Source organism: Cydia fagiglandana, chromosome 6 (assembly GCF_963556715.1).
Source record: "Cydia fagiglandana chromosome 6, ilCydFagi1.1, whole genome shotgun sequence".
NCBI lineage: Eukaryota > Metazoa > Arthropoda > Insecta > Lepidoptera > Tortricidae > Cydia > Cydia fagiglandana.
The window spans coordinates 9,957,481-9,980,466 of record NC_085937.1 but is presented as its reverse complement, the minus strand read 5'-3'; the positions used below and the strand labels follow the sequence as shown (position 1 = coordinate 9,980,466).

General features: G+C 39.8%; 2 protein-coding genes across 4 annotated transcripts in view; one reads left to right on the top strand and one right to left on the bottom strand.

Annotated features, from left to right (window-relative positions):
* The window catches only part of LOC134665146 (probable chitinase 10), a 36,071-nt gene that overhangs the window by 11,244 nt on the left and 1,841 nt on the right, over positions 1-22,986 (top strand). For 2 of the 3 annotated variants that reach the window (XM_063521991.1, XM_063521990.1), the window contains 33 exons: positions 423-611; positions 828-1,090; positions 1,540-1,761; positions 2,138-2,336; positions 2,626-2,732; positions 6,270-6,486; positions 6,658-6,918; positions 9,281-9,448; positions 9,914-10,135; positions 12,681-12,857; positions 13,234-13,305; positions 13,899-14,087; positions 14,455-14,555; positions 14,788-14,995; positions 15,803-15,918; positions 16,193-16,394; positions 16,683-16,859; positions 17,098-17,309; positions 17,429-17,707; positions 17,968-18,186; positions 18,413-18,612; positions 18,884-19,201; positions 19,560-19,693; positions 20,152-20,363; positions 20,465-20,600; positions 20,721-20,863; positions 20,952-21,137; positions 21,233-21,524; positions 21,652-21,773; positions 21,860-21,991; positions 22,266-22,402; positions 22,492-22,625; positions 22,714-22,925. In XM_063521991.1, coding sequence (XP_063378061.1) covers positions 423-611; positions 828-1,090; positions 1,540-1,761; positions 2,138-2,336; positions 2,626-2,732; positions 6,270-6,486; positions 6,658-6,918; positions 9,281-9,448; positions 9,914-10,135; positions 12,681-12,857; positions 13,234-13,305; positions 13,899-14,087; positions 14,455-14,555; positions 14,788-14,995; positions 15,803-15,918; positions 16,193-16,394; positions 16,683-16,859; positions 17,098-17,309; positions 17,429-17,707; positions 17,968-18,186; positions 18,413-18,612; positions 18,884-19,201; positions 19,560-19,693; positions 20,152-20,363; positions 20,465-20,600; positions 20,721-20,863; positions 20,952-21,137; positions 21,233-21,524; positions 21,652-21,773; positions 21,860-21,991; positions 22,266-22,402; positions 22,492-22,625; positions 22,714-22,925 — 6,158 coding nt within the window. The remainder of the gene's footprint in view (positions 1-422; positions 612-827; positions 1,091-1,539; positions 1,762-2,137; positions 2,337-2,625; positions 2,733-6,269; positions 6,487-6,657; positions 6,919-9,280; positions 9,449-9,913; positions 10,136-12,680; positions 12,858-13,233; positions 13,306-13,898; positions 14,088-14,454; positions 14,556-14,787; positions 14,996-15,802; positions 15,919-16,192; positions 16,395-16,682; positions 16,860-17,097; positions 17,310-17,428; positions 17,708-17,967; positions 18,187-18,412; positions 18,613-18,883; positions 19,202-19,559; positions 19,694-20,151; positions 20,364-20,464; positions 20,601-20,720; positions 20,864-20,951; positions 21,138-21,232; positions 21,525-21,651; positions 21,774-21,859; positions 21,992-22,265; positions 22,403-22,491; positions 22,626-22,713; positions 22,926-22,986) is intronic. The other variant, XM_063521992.1, reaches the window with a different exon arrangement.
* LOC134665147 (uncharacterized) lies at positions 2,916-5,516 on the bottom strand. Its single transcript, XM_063521993.1, has one exon. The coding sequence runs from the start codon at positions 5,261-5,263 to the stop codon at positions 3,284-3,286; it is 1,980 nt and encodes a 659-aa protein (XP_063378063.1). The 5' UTR covers positions 5,264-5,516; the 3' UTR covers positions 2,916-3,283.

Below are 22,986 nucleotides of genomic sequence, written 5' to 3'. Positions count from 1 at the left end.
AAAAAATCTTAAGTACTAAATATTAGATTTTATGGATATTTTGTACGACAGACGAGTGTAAGACCTAACGTTTCTTGAAGAAATGTTATCATTAACATTAACTGTATCGACTAGTAGAATAAAATCACGAGTTTTTATTTTTTTGAATTTTTAGTCGGTTCGAGTCCCGGGCGAGGCAAGCTAGTTTTAGAAAATCTTTGAATGCAGTTTTGTTTCTTTTTAAAAATAAAGGAATGTCTCCTTTGAGTAAAATGAGCCAGATTAAGGATTTAAGGTAGTTTCCCTCCAGGGCCCGACTTATCTTTCCACCCTGTATATATACCTCAAAAACTCCTTCATTCACACTGTTGAATATATTTATTAAAAATTGCAACTGCAATTTTTGCGTTCCCAAATTCCTAACATTTCTCATATGTGATTAGGTCCCGAAAACAACAAACGAGTAGTGTGCTACATGACCAGCTGGGCTTTCTATCGGCGCGGCGACGGTAAATTCGTTCCAGAGCAAATAGACACCAGACTTTGCACACACATAGTTTACGCTTACGGGTCATTGTCACCGGATGAGCTGGTCGCTAAAGAGTTCGACCCATGGACTGATATCACCAACAGTAAGTTAATTATACAATAAGAAAAACATGTTATCATTTGATAGGCACATTAAAAATTTTCTCGAATGCCTTTTGCAAAATTTGGCTATGCGCTAGTTAGAGAATTTAATTCAATCCAGTCATGATCGATAATCGATATCGTATCACGTTATTAGAAAAAGAATAAGACTTTGAGAATAGATATACCAATTTCTAAGTTTCGCCATTTTTATTCAGATTTATATGAACGTGTAACATCTCTGAAAGACGTGACAGTCCTACTAGGATTGGGAGGGTGGACAGACTCTGCCGGAGATAAATATTCGCGCCTAGTATCCTCGAGTGCTGCCCGAGCGAAGTTTACAGAAAAGCTGGTGTCTTTCTTACGCATGCATAACTTCCGAGGTCTTCACTTAGACTGGAACTATCCGGTCTGCTGGCAGAGTAATTGTAAGAAGGGCGCGGCATCTGATAAAGCGAATTACGCAAAATTAATACAGGTAAGTAAATTTAGGGAATATTAATCTAATTCTTACAGGTTGAAGGACCCCTATTCGACAAGCGACGTTTGACGTATCGTGTTGATCTCCCGTTGATGTGGAAAAAATCATAAGTTCTCGAATACGTACAATGTCAAAATTTGACATTAACAATCCACAGTTAGGGTGACAAGCAAACCAAACCGAACCACCCTTAGTTTAGAGTTGAGTTTTGGCTGTACCAAATGATATTATCCACCGTTGATGGAATCAACACTCAGTATGCAATAAAATCAACTGTTGATTTGACGTGGATGCGAAATCTGACAGTTGTACATGTCGAATTTGGCCCCAGAGTTTAGGTGCGGCGTCGGCATTAAACTTGTAGGCTTTAATAGTTTTTATTAAACCAGCAGAATCCTAATTTTGTTACATTGTCCTGTCATAAATAAACACTTGTTATTTTTCAGGAAGTGGCAAAAGCTTTGCATGGCGCCGGAATGGAGCTAGGTGTAGCGATATCCGGCTACAAAGAAGTGATAGAAGCGGCATACGACCTAGCTACTATTTCTAAAGCCGCCGACTTCCTAAGCGCCATGACGTATGACTACCACGGTGGCTGGGAAAGCACTACTGCGCACCACACGCCGTTGGTACCTTCTCCGAAGGACAAAATCCCGTACTACTCTATCGTAAGAATTGTATATCATTAATTTGTAATTCGGATCTGAATGTAACCAAGCTAATAAAGATCAGTCACTATCCGAAAGATCTTTTAAATAAGTCACGCTTCAATATAAAACTACACGTAAATAAATTGAGATCTTTCTATACTATTAGAAAACTTTCTTCTCATTGTTAATGATTTCTACAAGTTTTACAACTTAATAATGAAAAAGGTTTTAACAATTACTCAGTGAAAGTATCCCAAGTACCTCATATTTTCGAAAGCGCAGAGATATTAACGGATGTGGGTAGATGGATATCGGCTGTAAAGTTGCGACATTTGTTTTCATTAAAGTTTTCACGTAAGATTAAACAATTACAAGAAGAAAATTTTATTAACAGGAGTACGCCGTGAAAGCTCTCATCAGCGGAGGCGCAGACCCAAAGAAAATACTCCTGGGTTTGTCGTTCTACGGTCAGACTTACAGACTCGCCACGACTGGATCCAGTGGCCCGGGCTCTGCAGCATCCGGCCCCGGCGAGCCCGGCGAGTTCACCAAGCAGCCCGGCATGATGGCCTACTACGAAATTTGTTACCGAGGTTTTAAACATTATCTCAATTCTAGTCACTATTTGTTGTCCGCCTTTAATCATGGGCAATGTATTGCAGTGGTTATTAACACATCTAAAAGTGATAAGCACTGCAAAATATTTGGTGCCGAATAAGCCTTCAGTTGCGTATCTGGCAGCAACAACTTAAAACACGACCACTTTTATCAATCATTTTTAAAACATAAAGGCGCCGCTATGCGATAAGTGTAGAGTCAATCTCCATAGTACTGAAGACACCGCTTGCACTGTATCTTACGTTGTTCATTTTTTTTCTACAGTTAAAAATCTGCGATGGAAAACTGGACGCCAAGACAGAGCCGGTCCCTACGCGTATTCAGAAAATCAATGGGTGGGTTATGACGACCCGAAATCCATAACTGAAAAGGTCCGTATAAAAACCCATAACACACTTGTTTATCAATAATACAAACGAACCATTTCTGTAACATTCATTTATTTACCTTCATACTTAAATATTATTTATAAAAGAAAATAGCAAAAAAATACAATGTAAAGTTAAATATAACTTGTAATATCTTTAAACTTTGGAAAAGACTGAGTACCCTAGATTGTAAAACGCGTTTTAAATATATGATACCGACTTAAGGACCAACATAATTGCCATTAGATACACGTGCCGATTAGACTTATTATCGTCGTCTAATTAGGCCAATTACTTACACTATTGAAGACAGTAATTACAAATTACAATAGTTAATGGCTTTATGAGTGCCATGCAACCGCACTAAGAAAACTCAACTCACTCAGAAAACATTATTCTTAAAATGCACACACAATTGAATTTTTGACGATAAATGTAAATTCAACCATGAAATTAATGTCATCAAACAGATACATAGGCACAGAATAAATAATAATAGGTATCATGTGGTTACAGTACGAAATAGGTTTCTGATACGAACTAACATATTTTTTCTAGTTTACAAATGATATATTAAGTTCCGTGGTCGTTAGCGTGGAATTAACGCAATAACAGTAGAGTTTGAGTTCGGAAGTCGGAGCGCAATAGCTTTGATTTCCGTAGAGGTTCAGCCTGCTCACTGAACCCTCAAGAGTCCACTTGCCACCAAGACCACCTTCACGCCCTATAGTGGCTTCAAACTCACCCCCGCCAGGATTCGTACGTACCACCACAGTCAACTGAATAAAATCTTTTTTGTTTTCTTTGAAGCTACCGGGTAACAGTCGTGTCACCTCCAGCACTTCCGCAATTGTGAGCTCTGCACACTTTGGATAGTCCTCAAGGAGATCGTTCAACTGAGATACTACTTGCTTAACAGCCTCCTTAGCTACACGGTTGTTGGACTTTATCTTAGTATATCGATAACATGTGCACCAATGGTCTTCTATGGCAGCTGATTCACAAGTTCTGTTCTCCGGGATAGGTAAAAATAAACTAATGTCTCGATTAGTAGAGTAGGCATCGTAACTTCGAGAAATTATTTTAGCGTTATTGATATTTTCTAGATTGATTAAATCGGCTAATGTGGCGTGCATGTCGAATGGCGTGGTTAAACGATGGCTGTTTGTTTTTAGATTGTTATATGCCTCGTTAAAATTATATCGAAACGACGGGGGGACTAAGGTGATTACGAATGGTAACCTATCTTCTAAAAATCCCTGCTTCGTTGAGCGAAATTCTCCCCACCTCATACCGTGGTCGCTAATTAAGAAGATTATTGTTTCGTTCAAGTAACCTGAGATATACATTTTTCTGAAAAGGTCAGAGTAGCTGTCATCCATCACCATTGGATAGTTTAAGTTATCGTGACTCATTGTTGTTTCCCAAAAAAATCCAAATAATTTACTTTTCAACGTCGTTGTCAAGTCCTCGACATAGTCTACGAGAATCTTGTAGAAAAAATTTTCGTTCATGCATAATTTCGAGTTGCCGTCTTCATTGGTACCTGCAATATTCTCCGCTTCGTGGATGAAAGTGCGCAGATAGTAGTCTGTTGGAGAGCCCGCGAAGCCGCGCTTGAAATAGTTAAATGTGCCCATCCAAGAGGTGTCTTCGGCCAACGCCGTCACAAATCCGGCTTTCTGGTATCGTTCCCATATAAAAGGACAGTTGTCGAAAGTTGATCTGCTGTTTGGCCAACATGTGTCCTGTAATTCCGTATCTTTTTTGCCCAGCAACAGAGGTATTAAATTAGGAAATGTATTATCTCCAACTTTATTATATCCTAATAATTCCACAGCACCCAGCTCCTTCAAAAAATTTACAGTTTTAGGCATAGTCCTGTGAAGACTTAACCTAGAAACTGCGTCTATCCCCAAAATCAATATGTTATAGGGTAAATGTTTCTGCGAATTTGTTATTAGTTCTTTTTCACGAACAAATGCATAAAAAGAGTCGAAGAGTGTTTTTGTGTCACTACAAACAACTCTAACAAACTCGTCGTTCACAATAATAATGTCTGAAAAGTTACGACACCTATTGTATTTGACTCGGTCATCAATATGGGAAGCTGTGATGTCATCAATAGACGTAGGACGATAAAAGGATTTGTAGCAACATGTTAAGTTACTAGAACTACTTAAATTATAATGAAACAAATTTTCTTTCACAATCCAAATATGAGTTTTATTTGAACCCAACAAAGGGTGAGGTGGGCATGGTTGTATTTCATGTATGTCTTTTTCCATTTCTCGAATTAACTTTTCATCTGCTCGCATGAATGGTATACGACAGCCTTCTGTCCGTATGCTACTGGAATTGTCGGGTTTGTAATCTACAGCATACTGTCGTTTTATATAAACCCAGCTGTTGTACTCGATATTAAACCTGTGATCGGTATTAAGTACTAGTAGCACAAGCGATCCGCACCCAAGCATCATGCCTAGGAAAAATAAATTCTTTAATCGAGGTACCTGGGCTTTAGATTTGGACATAATAATATGGATGCTGAAAATCTTGTAACGATTAACGTTACTATTATATAACCCGAACACGAGAAAAGGTGTTAAATGTGTTTCCTATTTTCATTCGCGCCTACATTCATTCGCGCCGAGGATAATGATCCAGCCGTCACTTTCGGTTATACTCGATCGCCTGGAGAAGAGCAGCGCTGACAGTTATCTTCAGCATATGTGATCTGACCAACGCATGGAATTTCGCTGTGAATTACTTCTACTACTATTTCGTACCAATTATATCCTGCTATTTTAGCACTTTATTATTTCTTATATTTAACACTGCACTACACCACTATGTAAAAAAATCTATCGTGTATCGCAATTCTATCCGCAACACTTCTACTTCGGTTTTTTTTTTATTTTACGTAATATTGAAGTTATTAGTTTCGACGGAAGTTTTCTTAAATAGAAACATGCGCCCAAGATAACGTCGTTTGAAAAATGATCATAATATTGAATTTGAAACGTCGCAGTAAAGTAGCGTGAAAATGTGAAATTTTACGGACTTAATAAGTCATAACATCCTTTAGGCTGTGATATACCGTAACACATACTTTTAGAGACTTCTAGGCTAGTAGGCTAAGGTTGCTACGGTGAATTCCTATTGTCTCATTAACTGCATTAACATATTACCTACCTATAGCATTGTGAAACATTGCGTTAAAAGAAATCCGAATTACTTACTATTTATTCGTTTCTAGTCTGATACTAAAATCATATACCTATATTACCTATGTACTATTTTATGAATTTCTGACAGATATTATACTAAGATTTTTTTTCCTATAACTTTGCGTTGCCTTTTAGGAAAACACATTACGAACTTACTGTGTATTTATATGTAAGTACCTACTTATATGCGCTACTGCCTAACAATCGTACGCAGGGTAAAAACTATTTAACCACTTGTTGACCGTTTATAGCCCCGAACGTTAGTTTTAGTTTATTAGCTAGATTCACTATTGTTACTATACGTTATCAGGTAGAATGGGCTATGCGCCAAGGTCTGGGTGGGGTGACGGCATGGGCTATGGATCTAGACGACTTCAACAACCGTTGCTGCGGGGAGCCGTGGCCGCTGCTGCGGGCTGCGGGCCGCGCCCTCGGCCGGACCGTGCCGCAGCCCGCGGACGCCTGCGAACGCCCGCCGCAGCCCGTCACGCCGCCGCCGCCTACGACAACCACCGTCGCGTCTGATGGTGAGCTCACTTTATTTCTTACATTATAAACTTCATTCTGGCTTAATCTGCTCTTCAACGGGAGAGGCCAAGAAAGATGTGTAGGGATTTTTCATATTAGTGGCAAGACGGAGTGGTTGGTCGTCATAGACTTTTTTGTTTGGTACCACTATTCATTATTCATGGTTCCAGGATCCGCCGGCGGTGATCACGTCCACCCCGGCCATGACCACCCGACCACGCAAACCACCTGGCCCGCTTGGAAGCCCGAGAGCACCACCGCCACCACGGCACAGACCTGGTGGTCTCAGCCCACTACCACGAAGCCAGCCTCCACTACACCTTCGACCGCGCAAACGTGGTGGTCGCAAGCTACCACTACTACGATGAAGCCCACTACTACAATCAGAACGACTACTACAAGAAGGACGACCACTCAATCACCACAATCTGGTCAGTATTTTACACAATCCAACCCTTCTCTAATAGTTCGTCTCAAATAAGCATACATCGTTATCGCGGGAGCAAATACGATTTGACAATACTGAAAGATTATAAAAAACAGTCAAAAACAGAAATGACATTCGTATAGAGAAACGTTTATACCTACGACCTTAAAATGTATAATTATTTTATTGAATATCAATGCTATCTTACCTCCATACTTGACTTGATTGGTACTTAAAAAGATTACCTATTAGGTACGCAACCTTATCAGTCAAATTAGACATTTGTCAATCTTGACTGATCTTTATTTGTAACAACATAATCAAATAGAAGTTGCCTTTAAAATGCCTCGAAGGAAAATAACATGTGATGAATTTGTGGGGTTGTTTATACAGGATTATCCTGAGCTAGAGGCTCGCGATACAAATCTATTTTGCTCGAAGTGCAATATTAGTTTTTGTAAAACTAAATCTTCCGTGAAACGTCATTTTAACTCTGAAAGACACACTTCTCTCAAAAAAGATTTTAGGTTGGAACTGACAAAATTTCTAGTAAGCTGTAACATACCGTGGTCTCAAATAGAGAACCCTGTATTTAAAAATTTCATTGAAGATTGTGTATCTGGAAAATTTGAAAAAACTGTTCAGGTCCCTTCAGAATGTTTGCTGAGGCAGACTTGCGTGAATGAATTATACGACAAAGAGATGGATATAATTAGAGACGAATTAAAAGACGCGTATATATATGTAAGTGTTGATGAAACCACAGATGCTATAGGTCGTCAAATCGCTAACGTTATAGTAGGTGCTATGCTTGAAGATGATGTTGGAACTCCACACGTGCTGTCAAGCAAATGTTTAAATGAAACGAACAATATCAGTATAACTAATACTGTAAAAAATGCCCTGGATGATTTGTGGGGCCCTGGTCACAATAAGCATGACAAGGTGTTGTTGTTATTGACTGATGGTGTGGGGTATATGTTGAAAGCTGGCAGAAATTTGAAAACACTTTTTCCGAACATTGTCCATGTTACATGTTTAGCCCATGCTCTTAACAGAGTTGCCGATCAAGTTCGTGTTCTTTTTCCAGAAGTTAACCTATTAATTTCAAATGTAAAGAAAGTATTTCGCAAATCTCCGAAAAGAGTAAAAGCATTAAGAGAAATGTTTAATGGAATTCCTTTGCCTCCAAACCCAACAATTATTCGCTGGGGAACATGGATCGAGGCTACCACTTACTACAACAAGTATTTTGATGAAATAAAAAGCGTTATAGACACATTTCGTAATTCAGACGCACAGTGCATCGTCAAAGCAAAAAAATCTTTACTCAGTGCAAAAGTTCGAAAAGATGTAAATTTCATAGCAAAGTATCTGCAAGTAATACCAGATGCTATAAATAAACTGCAGTGCCAAAATCTATCTCTTAGTGAAAGTTTGACCATAGTACAAAATACATACAAACATATATCCAAATTAATTTTGAATAAAGATGGAAAACAGATTTTAAAAAAGTTCAAAGTGGTTTTGCAGAAAAATGCCGGATATGAAGTTATGAAAAAAATGTGTGAACTGATATCGGAGAAGGAGATAGTACTAGATTCAACGATATATCGTTCTACATTTGATTACTTCCGTCGTTTTAAAAACGCACCCATTACAACAGTAGCAGTCGCAAGATCATTTAGCCAATTAAAATGGATATTTACTGCACGACGCCGCAGATTAAGAGTAGAAAACATAGAGAAAATTTATGTCGTATATTACGAAAATCACTTAAGATCAACAAAAATTAAATAATGTTGTACAAAATAAATCATGAATATTTATTTGATATGTCGATTCCGGGTCATTATTTACTAACAGAGTGTAAAGCAAGATTTATGAACATTATGCAACAAAAACTTCGTGCTATGTATGATGAACTTCTTGGAGGCTTATAATGTGTAGGCAGAAAGGTCTGTTTTTACTAAACGGGCAGTCTGTTTTACCACTTCTTTAATAAATTTATATTTGCTCCCGCGATAACGATGTATGCAAATAAGACAAGGCGACTCATCATTTAGAGAATGTAAAGCTACCTAACTCTTACCTTCTATTAAACTCCTTATAAACAAATTAACAAACCAACGTACAAAGTAGTTTCATGTAGGTAGGGTAGGTATCGATAAATACCTACACCAAGTACTGAAACTGAAATTACTAAATCAATATGACCAAAAATACTCAAAAGCTTCTTATACTTCAAAAGACTCGACACCGACAGACTACTAAATGTCAATAAATTAATAAAAATAATAACATGATAAATGCGATACCTAAAATAATAAAAAAAAAAAAAAAAAAAATGGTGTATTTTTTTACAGCGGAAGGCAAACCCTGCACTGCGGGCGAATACCGTGAGGCAGCAGGCGATTGTGAAAGTTACCTCCAATGCGAAGGTGGTGTTTGGCGTAAGCATCGTTGCGCGCCCGGCCTTCATTGGTCCGCCGCTACTACGCGCTGTGACTGGCCCAGCTTCGCCAAGTGCTCAGGTTGGTTACTGATTAAGTAGCTTAGCTTCCCGTACCTATGCTGTGGAACAAACTGTTACTGCTACCTCTGATACGTCACGTGTACAGTCGACGACGATGATATGTTTACGAGTTCGCTTTATTACCTACGTAGGAGCAAAAGTGGAAACATGTACCTATATTCGACGTGATCCTGCAGGACTATAGTCTGCCACTATCATTGAGACTGGCCCCGCTTTGCCAAGTAGGTACAAGTTGGCCGAGTAGGTATATTAGCTTTCCTTACGCTGTGAGAAAGGACTGTGAGTACTGTGACAGCTAACTCGATTGCGATTAGCATTAGCAAGATACCTTGCTACCTAATTGCTCAAGTAATAATTGAGGGCAACTCACGTCACGTCGCATCGTACCTTATTGTCCTTATTATATCCTTGTAATATAAAAAGAAAATATATAACCTACAACGGAATGCATTATATTCTTCAGCGACTTCAAGCAGCGAATCAACTACAGCTACGAGTACACTCGCACCGATTACGGCACGACCCCCGCCGAGACCTACCACTACCACCAGACCTCCTACTACCACTAGAGCTACCACTACCACCAGAGCTACCACGACCACCAGAGCTACCACGACCACCAGACGCTCTACTACTTCCACTACTACGACTATGCGTACGCCAACTACTGAAGCACCAAGTTCTGGTAATGACACAATAAATCGTACAGAGCACACTGTGTAACAAAACCCTTGTTCAGGTATACCCAACATGCCTAAACGTTGCCGATTGGACATATTATATGTATATACTTATGCGAAAAATGAATGCTGATTATTTTTGTCATTGTTTCTGCAACCAGCTGCGACGAATAGTCCGGTGGCCGGCTGCATGAAACAAACCTCATCAAAAAATAGAATATACCTACCCTGTAGAGGTACCTGACATTTAGTAGCTTCCAACGCACTTGGTCGGCCTAGGCTTAACCTGGCAGATTTTGTACAAATGGCAAAAACGTTGGACAAAAATTCATCAAAAAAAACCTCATCGAAAAATAGAATGAAACTTGTATGGTAGGATACCTGACCTTGAGGACAGTAAAAAAAAGTGGTCGGCCTCACCTTAGCCTGGCAGTTTTTGCAGTCCGACCAGATTTATTGGGTCACGTGAGAGCTACAATTTACCTCATCGAAAAATAGAATGAAACAAACGGATTATAATAGCTAAAATAAGCCTGTTGACGTATGTCTTGGTCGGCCTCGCCTTAACCTGGCAGTTTTTGCAGTCCGACCAGATTTATAAAAAAATCATCAAAAATTTTTTATCGAAAAATCGTATGAAACTTGTATGGTACGATAGCTGCCTTTGAGGACAGTAAAAAAAAAGTGGTCGGCCAAATCCTGTGTTGGCAGGTTCCTGTGTCCGACCAATTTTGTGGTACCACGTAAGAGCTACAATTTGCCTCATCGAAAAATAGAATGAAACAAACGGATTATAATTGCTAAAATAAGCCTGTTGACGTATGTCTTGGTCGGCCTCACCTTAACCTGGCAGTTTTTGCAGTCCGACCAAATTTATAAAAAAAATTTCAAAATTTTTTTATCAAAAAATCGTATGAAACTTGTATGGTACGATAGCTGCCTTTGAGGACAGTAAAAAAAAAGTGGTCGGCCAAATCCTGTGTTGGCAGGTTCCTGTGTCCGACCAATTTTGTGGTACCACGTGAGAGCTACAATTTACCTCACCGAAAAATAGAATGAAACAAACGGATTATAATAGCTAAAATAAGCCTGTTGACGTATGTCTTGGTCGGCCTCACCTTAACCTGGCAGTTTTGCAGTCCGACCAAATTTATAAAAAAATCATCAAAATTTTTTTATCGAAAAATCGTATGAAACTTGTATGGTATGATAGCTGCCTTTGAGGACAGTAAAAAAAAAGTGGTCGGCCAAATCCTGTGTTGGCAGGTTCCTCTGTCCGACCAATTTTGTGGTACCACGTGAGAGCTACAATTTATCTCATCGAAAAATAGAATGAAACAAACGGATTATAATAGCTAAAATAAGCCTGTTGACGTATGTCTTGGTCGGCCTCACCTTAACCTGGCAGTTTCTGCAGTCCGACCAAATTTATAAAAAAATCATCAAAATTTTTTTATCGAAAAATCGTATGAAACTTGTATGGTACGGTAGCTGCCTTTGAGGACAGGGTGTACCCTTATTTTACCGCCAAATTTTTTGCAGAATTTTGTTATACAGAAAATTATTCATAGAATAATCGAATCGCAGATTTTTATTACAATTAATTCTGTTTCTTCTTATATATAATATTATAAATTTGGTCGGACTGCAAAAACTGCCAGGTTAAGGTGAGGCCGACCAAGACATACGTCAACAGGCTTATTTTAGCTATTATAATCCGTTTGTTTCATTCTATTTTTCGATGAGGTAAATTGTAGCTCTCACGTGGTACCACAAAATTGGTCGGACACAGGAACCTGCCAACACAGGATTTGGCCGACCACTTTTTTTTACTGTCCTCAAAGGCAGCTATCGTACCATACAAGTTTCATATGATTTTTCGATAAAAAAATTTTGATGATTTTTTTATAAATCTGGTCGGACTGCAAAAACTGCCAGGTTAAGGTGAGGCCGACCAAGACATACGTCAACAGGCTTATTTTAGCTATTATAATCCGTTTGTTTCATTCTATTTTTCGATGAGGTAAATTGTAGCTCTCACGTGACCCAATAAATCTGGTCGGACTGCAAAAACTGCCAGGCTAAGGTGAGGCCGACCACTTTTTTTTTACTGTCCTCAAGGTCAGGTATCCTACCATACAAGTTTCATTCTATTTTTCGATGAGGTTTTTTTTGATGAATTTTTGTCCAACGTTTTTGCCATTTGTACAAAATCTGCCAGGTTAAGCCTAGGCCGACCAAGTGCGTTGGAAGCTACTAAATGTCAGGTACCTCTACAGGGGTAGGTATATTCTATTTTTTGATGAGGTTTGTTTCATGCAGCCGGCCACCGGACTAGAAGTGTTTACCTGTTTTAGATTATACATATTATTATTTTAATTGCGACACCAGATCTGGTGCAGGCCGCATTAATTGTTATTGAATTCCTTTACTGATTGTTGTATGCCCTGGAAAAAAGTGTTCTAAACGAGATCAAACAGTTATAAAATCTTAATAATAATATATAATCTTAAAGTTGTTATTCTTCATTCACCCTAGATTTTTCAACAGGGGATTCCATGGACGGAACACCATGTAACGGCCAAACATACAAGCCCGTAGCCGGAGACTGCAACGCATACTTGCACTGCGACGGCTCCGTTTGGCGCCGGCAGCGTTGCGCCCCCGGCCTGCACTGGAGCCCTAAGCAGAACTACTGCGATTGGCCCAAATACGCCAAGTGTGAAAGTAAGTCGTTAATTCATGATGATTTAAATCAAAAGTATTATTTTCCCGGGGATTCGCACTTGCACAGCGACAGATTGTAGGCTGCCGGGCCCTTCCTCTCGGGTTTCGATTTTGGGCACGGCCTCTAATTTTACCATCTATGTGTAGCACTGGCGAAGCGTCCATATAATAGAACTTCCCATCGGCTTGTCTGATATTCAGGCTCTTGGGCTATTTTCTAAACATATGAAGAATAGGAAGGGCAACTCAGCTACGGCTTGCCTACAAACAATCTAGACGCGCCGCCACTGATGTGCAGACACACTTGATGGCTCGTTCTCACAACCCCATTATTCTTTCCATTAATTGCGTAATGACCTGCATAATTAATTCACAGGTTCGTCAAGCACTCCGGCTGCCTTGCCGACCCGAACAACTATTCGACTCCCAACCAGACCCCCTACCACACGTAAGTTACTATAGTATCCGATAATGATGATGTTTCTATAGTGCAGATATTTTATAACATATAGGAACATTAGAAACAGACCTACTTACCTAACTATAAAGAAATAATAATTCCAACTATAACTATCGTTTTTTTTTCATGTAAGTACATATAATGACATTAATGACGCTCCCGCATCTTGTGTTGTGCCTATATGTATACGTTTTGTACTAATTAACTGCAAATCTTTCACGCAAGGCACGTCATACTGCCATTGTTCGTCTTCGCCGATGCTTTACGCGGAATCAAATACAGTTATCTAGGTACGATTGTATTCATCATGCCTTAGCGCTATTAAAGTAGGTATGGATATCTATTCGATGCGTGTGTGGATTGACCAACATAACGCCTATGCTATTGTAATGTGTTAATGTCAGTTGGAAAATTGAAACAGGAGCAATATCATTCGCTATATGTCTTTTATGCGTGCCAAAAACATACCTACCTAGCCAAGCGTACCTATAACTCTCGGTTGATTTAGCTAACCATTGTTTAACTAAGATGGTCATACAAATTACTTTCATGCGAATATATAATGCTTTACTAACAAGCAGCTCAGCCAAGCAACATCCCAGCCGAAGACAGCTCGTGCGGTTCCGGCGAGTCGATGACATCGGCCAGCACCTGCGACGCGTACTTGCTGTGCGTGGGCGGCCGCTGGCGCAAGCAGCAATGCCCGCCCGGCCTGCACTGGGACAAGCGGACCAACCGCTGCGATTGGGCTGAGTTCGCCATGTGCGATGGTTGGTATTTCACTGAGAGATATATATCTCTCGAGATAAAGAAAGGGAGTTTACATTAAAGTGCTCCGAACAGTGCGTGTAGGAGTTAGTCGAGAGTGTCGAGACATCGCCCGGCTAACAAAGGGACAGGTAGACTAACTGCTGCAATTTGATAAAGTTCATCATTTACAGCTGCTGTTTTATTCTCTGCTACTAAGCATTTTAGGGACTTCCTAGATTTGAATACATTAACAATCCCTAATTTCAAAATTAATTATCCGAGAATGCTCTACAATAAAAAATTCTAAAATCTTTCTATAATGAAGTAACTACATGATCAGAATCATATTAAAAAGATCTGTAATAATTTATGGTTTTTGTTATCTAGTCAAACCCGGTGCAACCAAAACTCCGCCTACATCCACCAAGAGACCACAACAATGGACCACCTCCAAGAAACCTACTGAAAACCTCACGACCACGCCTTCGGTAAGACTTGAACCCGCCACCTCTGCAATCCGTGCATCGCTTTTAACCACGGAAGTCTACACAACAACAATAAAAGACACGATTAAAATTGTTGGGAAACTCTTTATAAGCTAGCTACAATGAGCACTCGAAAAAAATTTCAAGGTACTTATGTTTTGACTGTAGGTATATCCCAGTCTCAGTGCTATGATTGTAGATATGCCTATTTGCTAGTATTCCTATTGTTCCGCAGCGCTGCCTAACGGGTACATACCACCCGCACCCTCAGTGCGAGAAGTTCTACGTGTGCGTGAACGGTCAGCTGGTGGCGCAAAGCTGCGCGCCCGGGCTGGTGTGGGGACCTGGCGGCCAGTGCGACTTCCCGCGCAAGGACTCGTGCGGCGACCGCCGGAACATGCGCCCCGCCGCGCCCGTCTCCATGCAGCTACAGGACCAGACAAGTTAGTAGACTAAGGACCAGTTGCACCAACCACATAACAGCCTGATCAAAGTCACATAGCAGAGATCTATGAAACTTCCAATACAGTAAAATCTAGCGAACGCTTTAACAGTGACAGATGGTTTGGTGCAACCGACCCTAAACATCTCGATGCCAGTTATTGAAATCTTATTGTGCACTTTCGCATCATTTTGAACTGTATATGTATGTATGCAAAGCATGTATCCGCGACCTAGGGCCCGTTTCTCAAAAGCTTGTAACTTGTAATACAAGCGGATGTCACTTTTTGACAGCTTTTGTTAGAAAGAGACTTCCACTTGTATTACAAGTTACAAGCTTTCGAGAAACGGGTCCCTAGTCGTAAAGTGTAAATAACAAATATCTACTCGTAGGTACCATAAAATACGGATATCTTACTTGTATGTATAGACTCATATAAATAAACCAGTTTGCTGTGAATAGGCATCACATATTTTTCTATCTAACTAGGTAATAACCTTTTAGTAGAGAGCAATAAAATAGATAGATATGGTGATATCAGCTGTCTGCTGTAAATAAATAATATTGTGATAATATTTTTAATATGTAATACCTGTAAATACATAATACATTAATTATACCTATAACTTTTTAACGTTTCATTTCCACCTATCCTGCATGCGGCATGCCTTTTTCTACTCCGTTGTAGGTAAGTTGCAACATTATATATATGTTAATTGTGATAACAATACCTAATGAAATTCTAATAAATAATACTTAGATATCGTAAAAATAAATTATTTTTTTATAATGCTTTCTCGATCCATAGCAATTTGCGAAAATGGTGAATACGCCAGGGTTGAAGGAGACTGCTCTCGCTACAGACACTGTCTCTTTGGAAAGTTCGAGGAGTTCCCTTGCAGCGCTGGCCTTCATTGGAATGAGGTGAGAACAAAGCCTACCAAACACCAACGCATGGTACCTATACATATTATAATTCTTGAAATTAAGAAAGAAGGGAATTAAACAAATGATAACACACGGCAAAAACAGTGTGGAAATAAGAAAACAATTGTTTTCAAATTGTGCTGACAGTTTCACGTCATTACGACTTTTGTTGTGTATGTGGTCTGTGGAGCCTCTATCCAAGATTTTATACCACATACATTTGTATAATTTTGTCCTAATTGTCATTTTTTAACCGACATTTGCATTTTAGGAAAAACAAATCTGCGATTGGCCCAAGAGCGCAAAATGCAAAAGCAAGAGTGGTATGACGACAACGAGGCCGATGGTGGAAAGGCCTTCCAAACCCGCCATTGATCACGAGCACACAGATCACTTTGCACCGGCACGTCCTGTTGTTTCCACGCCCAACCCCACACAACCAGAAGTGCCTAATAAACCATCTCTTCTAAAAAGTGAGTACACTTACATATTGCAAAGTGAAACGTCACCATCACTTCACCTAGAAACAACTGAAGTCTCTGAAGAAGACTCTAAAGTTGATATTATTTCGTAAGGTGTCTGAATAAGGTGTTTGAGGTTTTTCAATCTTATTGTCTTTTGTATCGCAATGTTTAGTACCACTCTGTAGCAGCATTATCGAACTTATCGACAGCTAAATGCTGGAACAGATTTCCTTCTCCGAAGCGTGCTTTCAATGCAATAAAAAGCTTTGCTTTCTAATCTAATTTACATATTTTCAGCTAAATACAAGGTAGTCTGCTACTACACGAACTGGGCGTGGTACCGACCAGGCCTGGGCAAGTACGGGCCGGAAGATATCGACCCAACTCTATGCACGCACATCGTCTACGGTTTCGCGGTACTCGGCAGCGATGGTCTCATCACGGCGCATGATTCTTGGGCGGACTATGATAATCGTAAGTCGCTAATATCCCAGTGCTAAGAAAACCTCTGATTTATTTTACCTTTAACACATTTATGTCGACTATATAATATATCTACTACCTATGAGAATTTTGACAAATAAGACTAACGATGCAAGAATAAGTTTACCTCTACCAGTCGTACCTGGCAAGATGCGTGGGCCATAAGTTAGTTTCACAAAGATATACTTACTCATGTTGATGCCTAATGAAAGTATTGCAATATTTGCAGGTCTATACGAGCAAGTGGTGGAGTACAAGCGCTACGGTGTCAAAGTTTCCTTGGCTCTGGGCGGCTGGAACGACTCCGAAGGTGACAAATACTCCAAGCTAGTGAACGACCCTATAGCTCGAGCCCGCTTCGTCACGCACGCTGTTCAGTTCATTGAGACGTACAACTTCGATGGACTTGACTTAGACTGGGAATATCCTAAGTGCTGGCAGGTAATTGATTTTGAGACTATGATTTACTTGCACGAATGTATCTGATGTACTCTTAGTTCTACGGTTTGTAGGTTTATTGGTTGTATTATAAAAAAAAATGTGAATAATTTTCCTCTCAGGTGGATTGCTCTAAGGGTCCCGATTCCGATAAAGAAGGATTTTCGGATCTAGTCCGTGAGTTATCGGCGGTAATGAAACCTAAAGGCCTGCTTCTGTCATCTGCTGTGTCCCCCAACAAGAAGGTCATAGACGAGGGCTACGACGTCCCTGTGCTGGCAAGACACCTGGATTGGATCGCTGTGATGACCTACGATTATCATGGACAGTGGGATAAGAAGACTGGACATGTGGCGCCACTCTACTATCATCCTGATGATGATAATACTTATTTCAACGCTGTACGTATCCTTAGCATTTTTTGGAAAGGATTTTTAAATTCATAAACTCAAAAATAAAACCGTGAGATGAAATATCAGCCGGCCTAGCCAAGGTTACAATCGCTATCGCTTCGAAAAGCATTGTGTCTCTCTATCACTCTTCCATATTAGTGCGACAGTGACAGTTGCGTTTCGATCGCTACGTAGCGTAAACGATCGGAATCTTGGCTTTGCGGCCAGGTCAGAGATCCATTTCATCGTACTTAATAATTTTATTTTAGAATTACACCATCCACTATTGGATGTCCAAAGGCGCGCCATCAAGAAAACTCGTAATGGGTATTCCGATGTACGGACAAACATTCACGACCGGTGTCCAGTGGGACACGGATCCGGACCTGCTTGGTAGAAAAGATGCTACTGGGTTGAACGTACCCGCTGTTGCAGGAGGTGAAGAGGGCGAATACACTAGGGCCAAGGGTTTCTTGGCTTATTATGAGGTAATTTCAACAACCTTGATACTTAAAATCCTGATCTCTACAAAAGATATTATACGTGGATTAAGATACATTATATAAAAATAATGTAGAACATGTTTTGAAATACATAAGTTTCTTAACACGTTTCGACCTTATCTGAACTTTCCGTCAGATTAAATCGAAAACCTGAAACTTCTCTTTTATTTATAATGTACCTTTTATTAACTTGTCATTCCGATAATTCCAGATCTGTGATCGAATTAGGAATCATGGATGGATAGTAGAAAAGGATCCTTATGGAAGAATGGGCCCATATGCTTACAAAGGCAATCAATGGGTCGGTTTTGATGATATAGATATTGTTAAGCAGAAAACGGAGTTTATTAAGTCTTTAAATCTTGGAGGCGGTATGATTTGGGCACTTGATCTTGATGACTTTAGAAACAGGTAAGTACAGCCTTGTAAATTATGGACGAATTTATTCAGGACTCTTAAAGTATTGCTTAAAACTAATACAACACTTTTATAAGTATAAAACATAAACGTCACTGAATAGGTCTCCCCTCAGCTTGATGACAAGTTACTTTTCAGGTATCTTGACGCTGGTCTTCCGTGGAGACCTATAATAATTATTAATAATGATTTTGTTTTTTAAACCCTATTTCTATAATCAAAAGCACAGCATGGCGAATAAATCATTATAATTAATTAATTCCAGATGCGGACAAGGAAAACACCCATTGCTCAACACGATCAAGAAAGGTTTACTGAATCCAAAAATAGAATTGCAGCCCGTTCATCCACAGCCCACCTATCCATCGACTACAAGCAGACCATCGATAGATGACTATGATGATCTTGAAGACATAGAAGTGAGGCCCGGTTATAACAAACCGACCTGGACGACTACCGTACGTCCTATGAGACCTACTTCACAAATGAGCTCTATTGTTCAAACTACCAGAAAACCTACAGTGCCACATGTTGAAGAAAGATACAAAGTAGTCTGCTATTACACCAATTGGGCGTGGTACAGGTTAGTATTTAGTAATGATTTTAAGTATATGATACTCGTTAAGAGTCGTAAGTAGTTTAATTGTATGATTAAAAAAACATGAATTTACTAATTTAATTTTTAACATGTAGAAACGTCTGCGAACGATGCTATTAAGCTTAGAATAAATTTAAAATCCAAATTTAAATTGAATCCAAAGGCCATGAGTTCAAGTCTCTCCCATGACAGTAATTTTTCCACTTTTAAATGAATTTACTACTCAGCAGGTATTGTATTCAAATTGGAACAGTTACAAACTTGTAACGTGTTAATTAATTGAACTTAAAATATTTTTTTTAATATTTTTATAAATACCTAATTAATTTAAATTCACTTTCAGACCTGGACCAGGAAAATATACTCCGAGTGACATCGATCCTTCACTGTGCACTCATGTTGTTTACGCATTTGCTGTCCTCGACGCTGACACGTTAGTTATGAAACCACACGACACATCTTTGGATATTGAAAACAGTATGTAACAAGAACCTAATTAATGAACTAATCGAAAATTAGAAGGGGTTGGTCTCGGACTGTCTAGAACACAAAATGACTAGTGTAATATTTTGCCTATATCCCTTTTAGTCTACATCGCAAACTAGAACACAAAATGACTACAATTATTTAGACCTTTATTTACCTACATTTGTCGGTTTATCTTTACGTTAGCGATGTCGACGGAGCCCCGCTGTCGCGGGACTCCTATTTCTGTACTGTTTGGCCTTCGGCCATTTGAAGAAATCTAATGAACCTAACCTACCTATATGTGGTCATTTTGTGTTCTAGACCGTTTGCGATGTAGACTAAAAGGGATATAGGCAAAATATTACACTAGTCATTTTGTGTTCTAGACAGTCCGAGATCAAAGCATTAGAAGTACATATTAAATTCAAAACATTGTTTATATGCTTCGATTTAATTTTATCTTGCAGAATTCTATGAAAAGGTAACTGCCCTAAAGAGCCGAGGCGTGAGGGTCGTAATTGGTCTAGGCGGCTGGAATGATTCTGCTGGCGACAAGTACTCGCGCCTAGTCAACAACCCGTCGGCTAGAAAGAAGTTCGTTGTTCACGCGATAGACTTCGTTGAGCAGTTTGGCTTCGATGGCCTAGACCTGGATTGGGAGTATCCTAAGTGCTGGCAAGTAAGTATATACCTAAATATATCTATCTGATATTTTCCCCTCATAAGACTACAAATTAGTAATAATCTCTACAACGACATGACAACGGTATATGATTACAGGTGGAATGCGAAAAGGGACCATATTCCGACAAGCAAGGGTTTGCCAGCTTAGTAAAAGAGCTTCGCTCTGCTTTCGACCCACGAGGCCTTCTTTTATCTACCGCCGTTTCAGGAAGCAAACGAGTCATCGATTATGGTAAGCAGCAGCAGCAGTTTATTTAAAAATTTAATGGATGTATTTTAATCATTTGTGAAGAATTAATGGGGCGTGGGTGTTTTATTGCAATAAAATTTCATTGAACACTTGTTTACACAGCGTACGATGTGCCAACCTTATCTAAAAACTTGGACTGGATAGCACTCATGACATACGACTACCACGGCCAATGGGACAAGAAGACCGGTCACATTGCGCCCATGTATGCTCGCGAAGATGACGATGACTCTACTTTCAACGCAGTAAGTTTAAAAAACTCATCATTCTTTATGGTAGTCACCTGGCTAAAACTTTAATGAATTAGTGACCATACATCGCATTCTTTTACAGAACTTCACTGTCAACTACTGGATCCAGAAAGGTGCAGCTCGACAGAAGCTAGTTCTGGGAGTGCCCATGTACGGGCAGTCTTTCTCTCTCCTGGACAACTCTGGGAACGGCCTGAGCGCACCCGCAGACGCTGGCGGTGAGCCTGGAGACGAGACTAGAGCCAGGGGCTTCTTAGCTTTCTACGAGGTAAAGTTTGACTCATACATTGGTTGCAAAAAAATCTTCTCGCGCTTACCTTCTTATAAAGTGCAAAACAACTAATTCTGGCCTATTTCTGACAGATATGCGAACGCATTAGAGTTTATGGCTGGCGAGTGGTCAGAGACCCTGGTGGCCGCATGGGTCCATACGCAACGCGCGACGACCAGTGGGTGTCTTTCGATGACGATTTCATGGCGCGCCATAAAGCGGAGTATGCACGTGCAATGGGACTGGGAGGAAATATGGTGTGGGCTCTAGATTTGGACGACTTCACGGGCCAGTACTGCGGCTGTGGCAAGAATCCGCTGTTGAGCAGTATAAACCACGTGCTGAGGGGCAAGGAGGCTCCACCACCATGTGAACTTCAGGAAGGTCAGTATCATTTCGGCGAAATGTTTAATCATACCTTGAACAACTTACTGAGACAGTAATTTGAACTAGAAATATATGATCGGGGTCATGAAATTGATTTAACACTGATATTTATTTATATCCACAGTACCGGGTGCAACAGTACCAACACCTGTCACAGAAGGCGCAATAACCGATACGTCCAGTGAAGCGGAGTCTGGTGAATCTGCGCCAGCTATTCCTGAAATAGACTCCGACATTGAGACAAGTGTAAGGTTCCTCTCACCAATGCGTCGAACACATATTCTAAAGACATTGCATTACGATTTATGTAATTATAATAATTCGTTTTACAGGGTTATCTCGATGGCAGACCTTGCTCTGGAATGATGTTTAGAGGCGACGACACTAATTGCAATAAATATTACCTATGTTTCAATGGAGTATACATGCAGCTTACTTGTCCGGATGGTTTACTTTGGAATGGGGTAAGAAATTTTGATATACAATTGTTTCTTCGTTATCATAACTACACCTTATAAAACAAAGTCCCCCGCCGCGTCTGTCTGTTTGTGTGTTTGTATGTTTGTTCGCGATAAACTCAAAAACTACTGAACGGATTTTCATGCGGTTTTTACCTATCAACAGAGTGATTCTTGAGGAAGATTTCGGTGTATAATTTGTTAACCCGTGCGAAGCCGGGGCGGGTCGCTAGTTATTATTATTACAGGCATCGCTCTAATTAAATGTTTTCTATTGCAGAATCACTGTGATGAACCACATAAATCCCGATGCAGGACTAAAGCAAATTTAAGAATAACTGCTGGGGAAGGAACTGTCGTGGACTCGGAAGAAAAACCGATTGTTGGGTGTTATTTCACTGACTGGGCTTATTACAGGTCAGAGCTACTATTAATTTCAGCTCTACTGAAAAGTTATTCTAGTAATTGTTTGCCAATTGATACTATTATAAATTTATTTATTGCAGACGTGAAAATGGAAGTTTTGGTCCGGATCAACTAGACGTTTCCATGTGTACCCATGTTATTTATGCCTGGGCCCATCTTGACAAAAAGTCTTTCAAATTGATCCCTGGAAATCCGGAACTAGACGTAGAATATGGTAAAAAATGTTCTCGTTTTAAATACCTATAGAAATGAAAGTGTAATCTTATATTGCCTTACAAATATTATTTTATTGATAATTGCAGACTTCTATGGAAAAGTTACAAGTCTCCGGCATACTGGAGTGAAGGTGATCTTGGGCGTCGGTGGCCTCGAAGATTCAGAGGAAGAAAAGTGGCATGAAATGGCTTCAACGCCACAAAACAGAAAGAAGTTCAGCAGATCTGTTTACAGATTCTTGCGGAAATGGAATTTTGATGGATTGCAAATTGCCTGGCAGTATCCTGGTTGTACTCAGGTCAGTTTCGGTTTTCACACTAATTAAAACAAATAGCATCTTTTCTTGTACACAATCATCA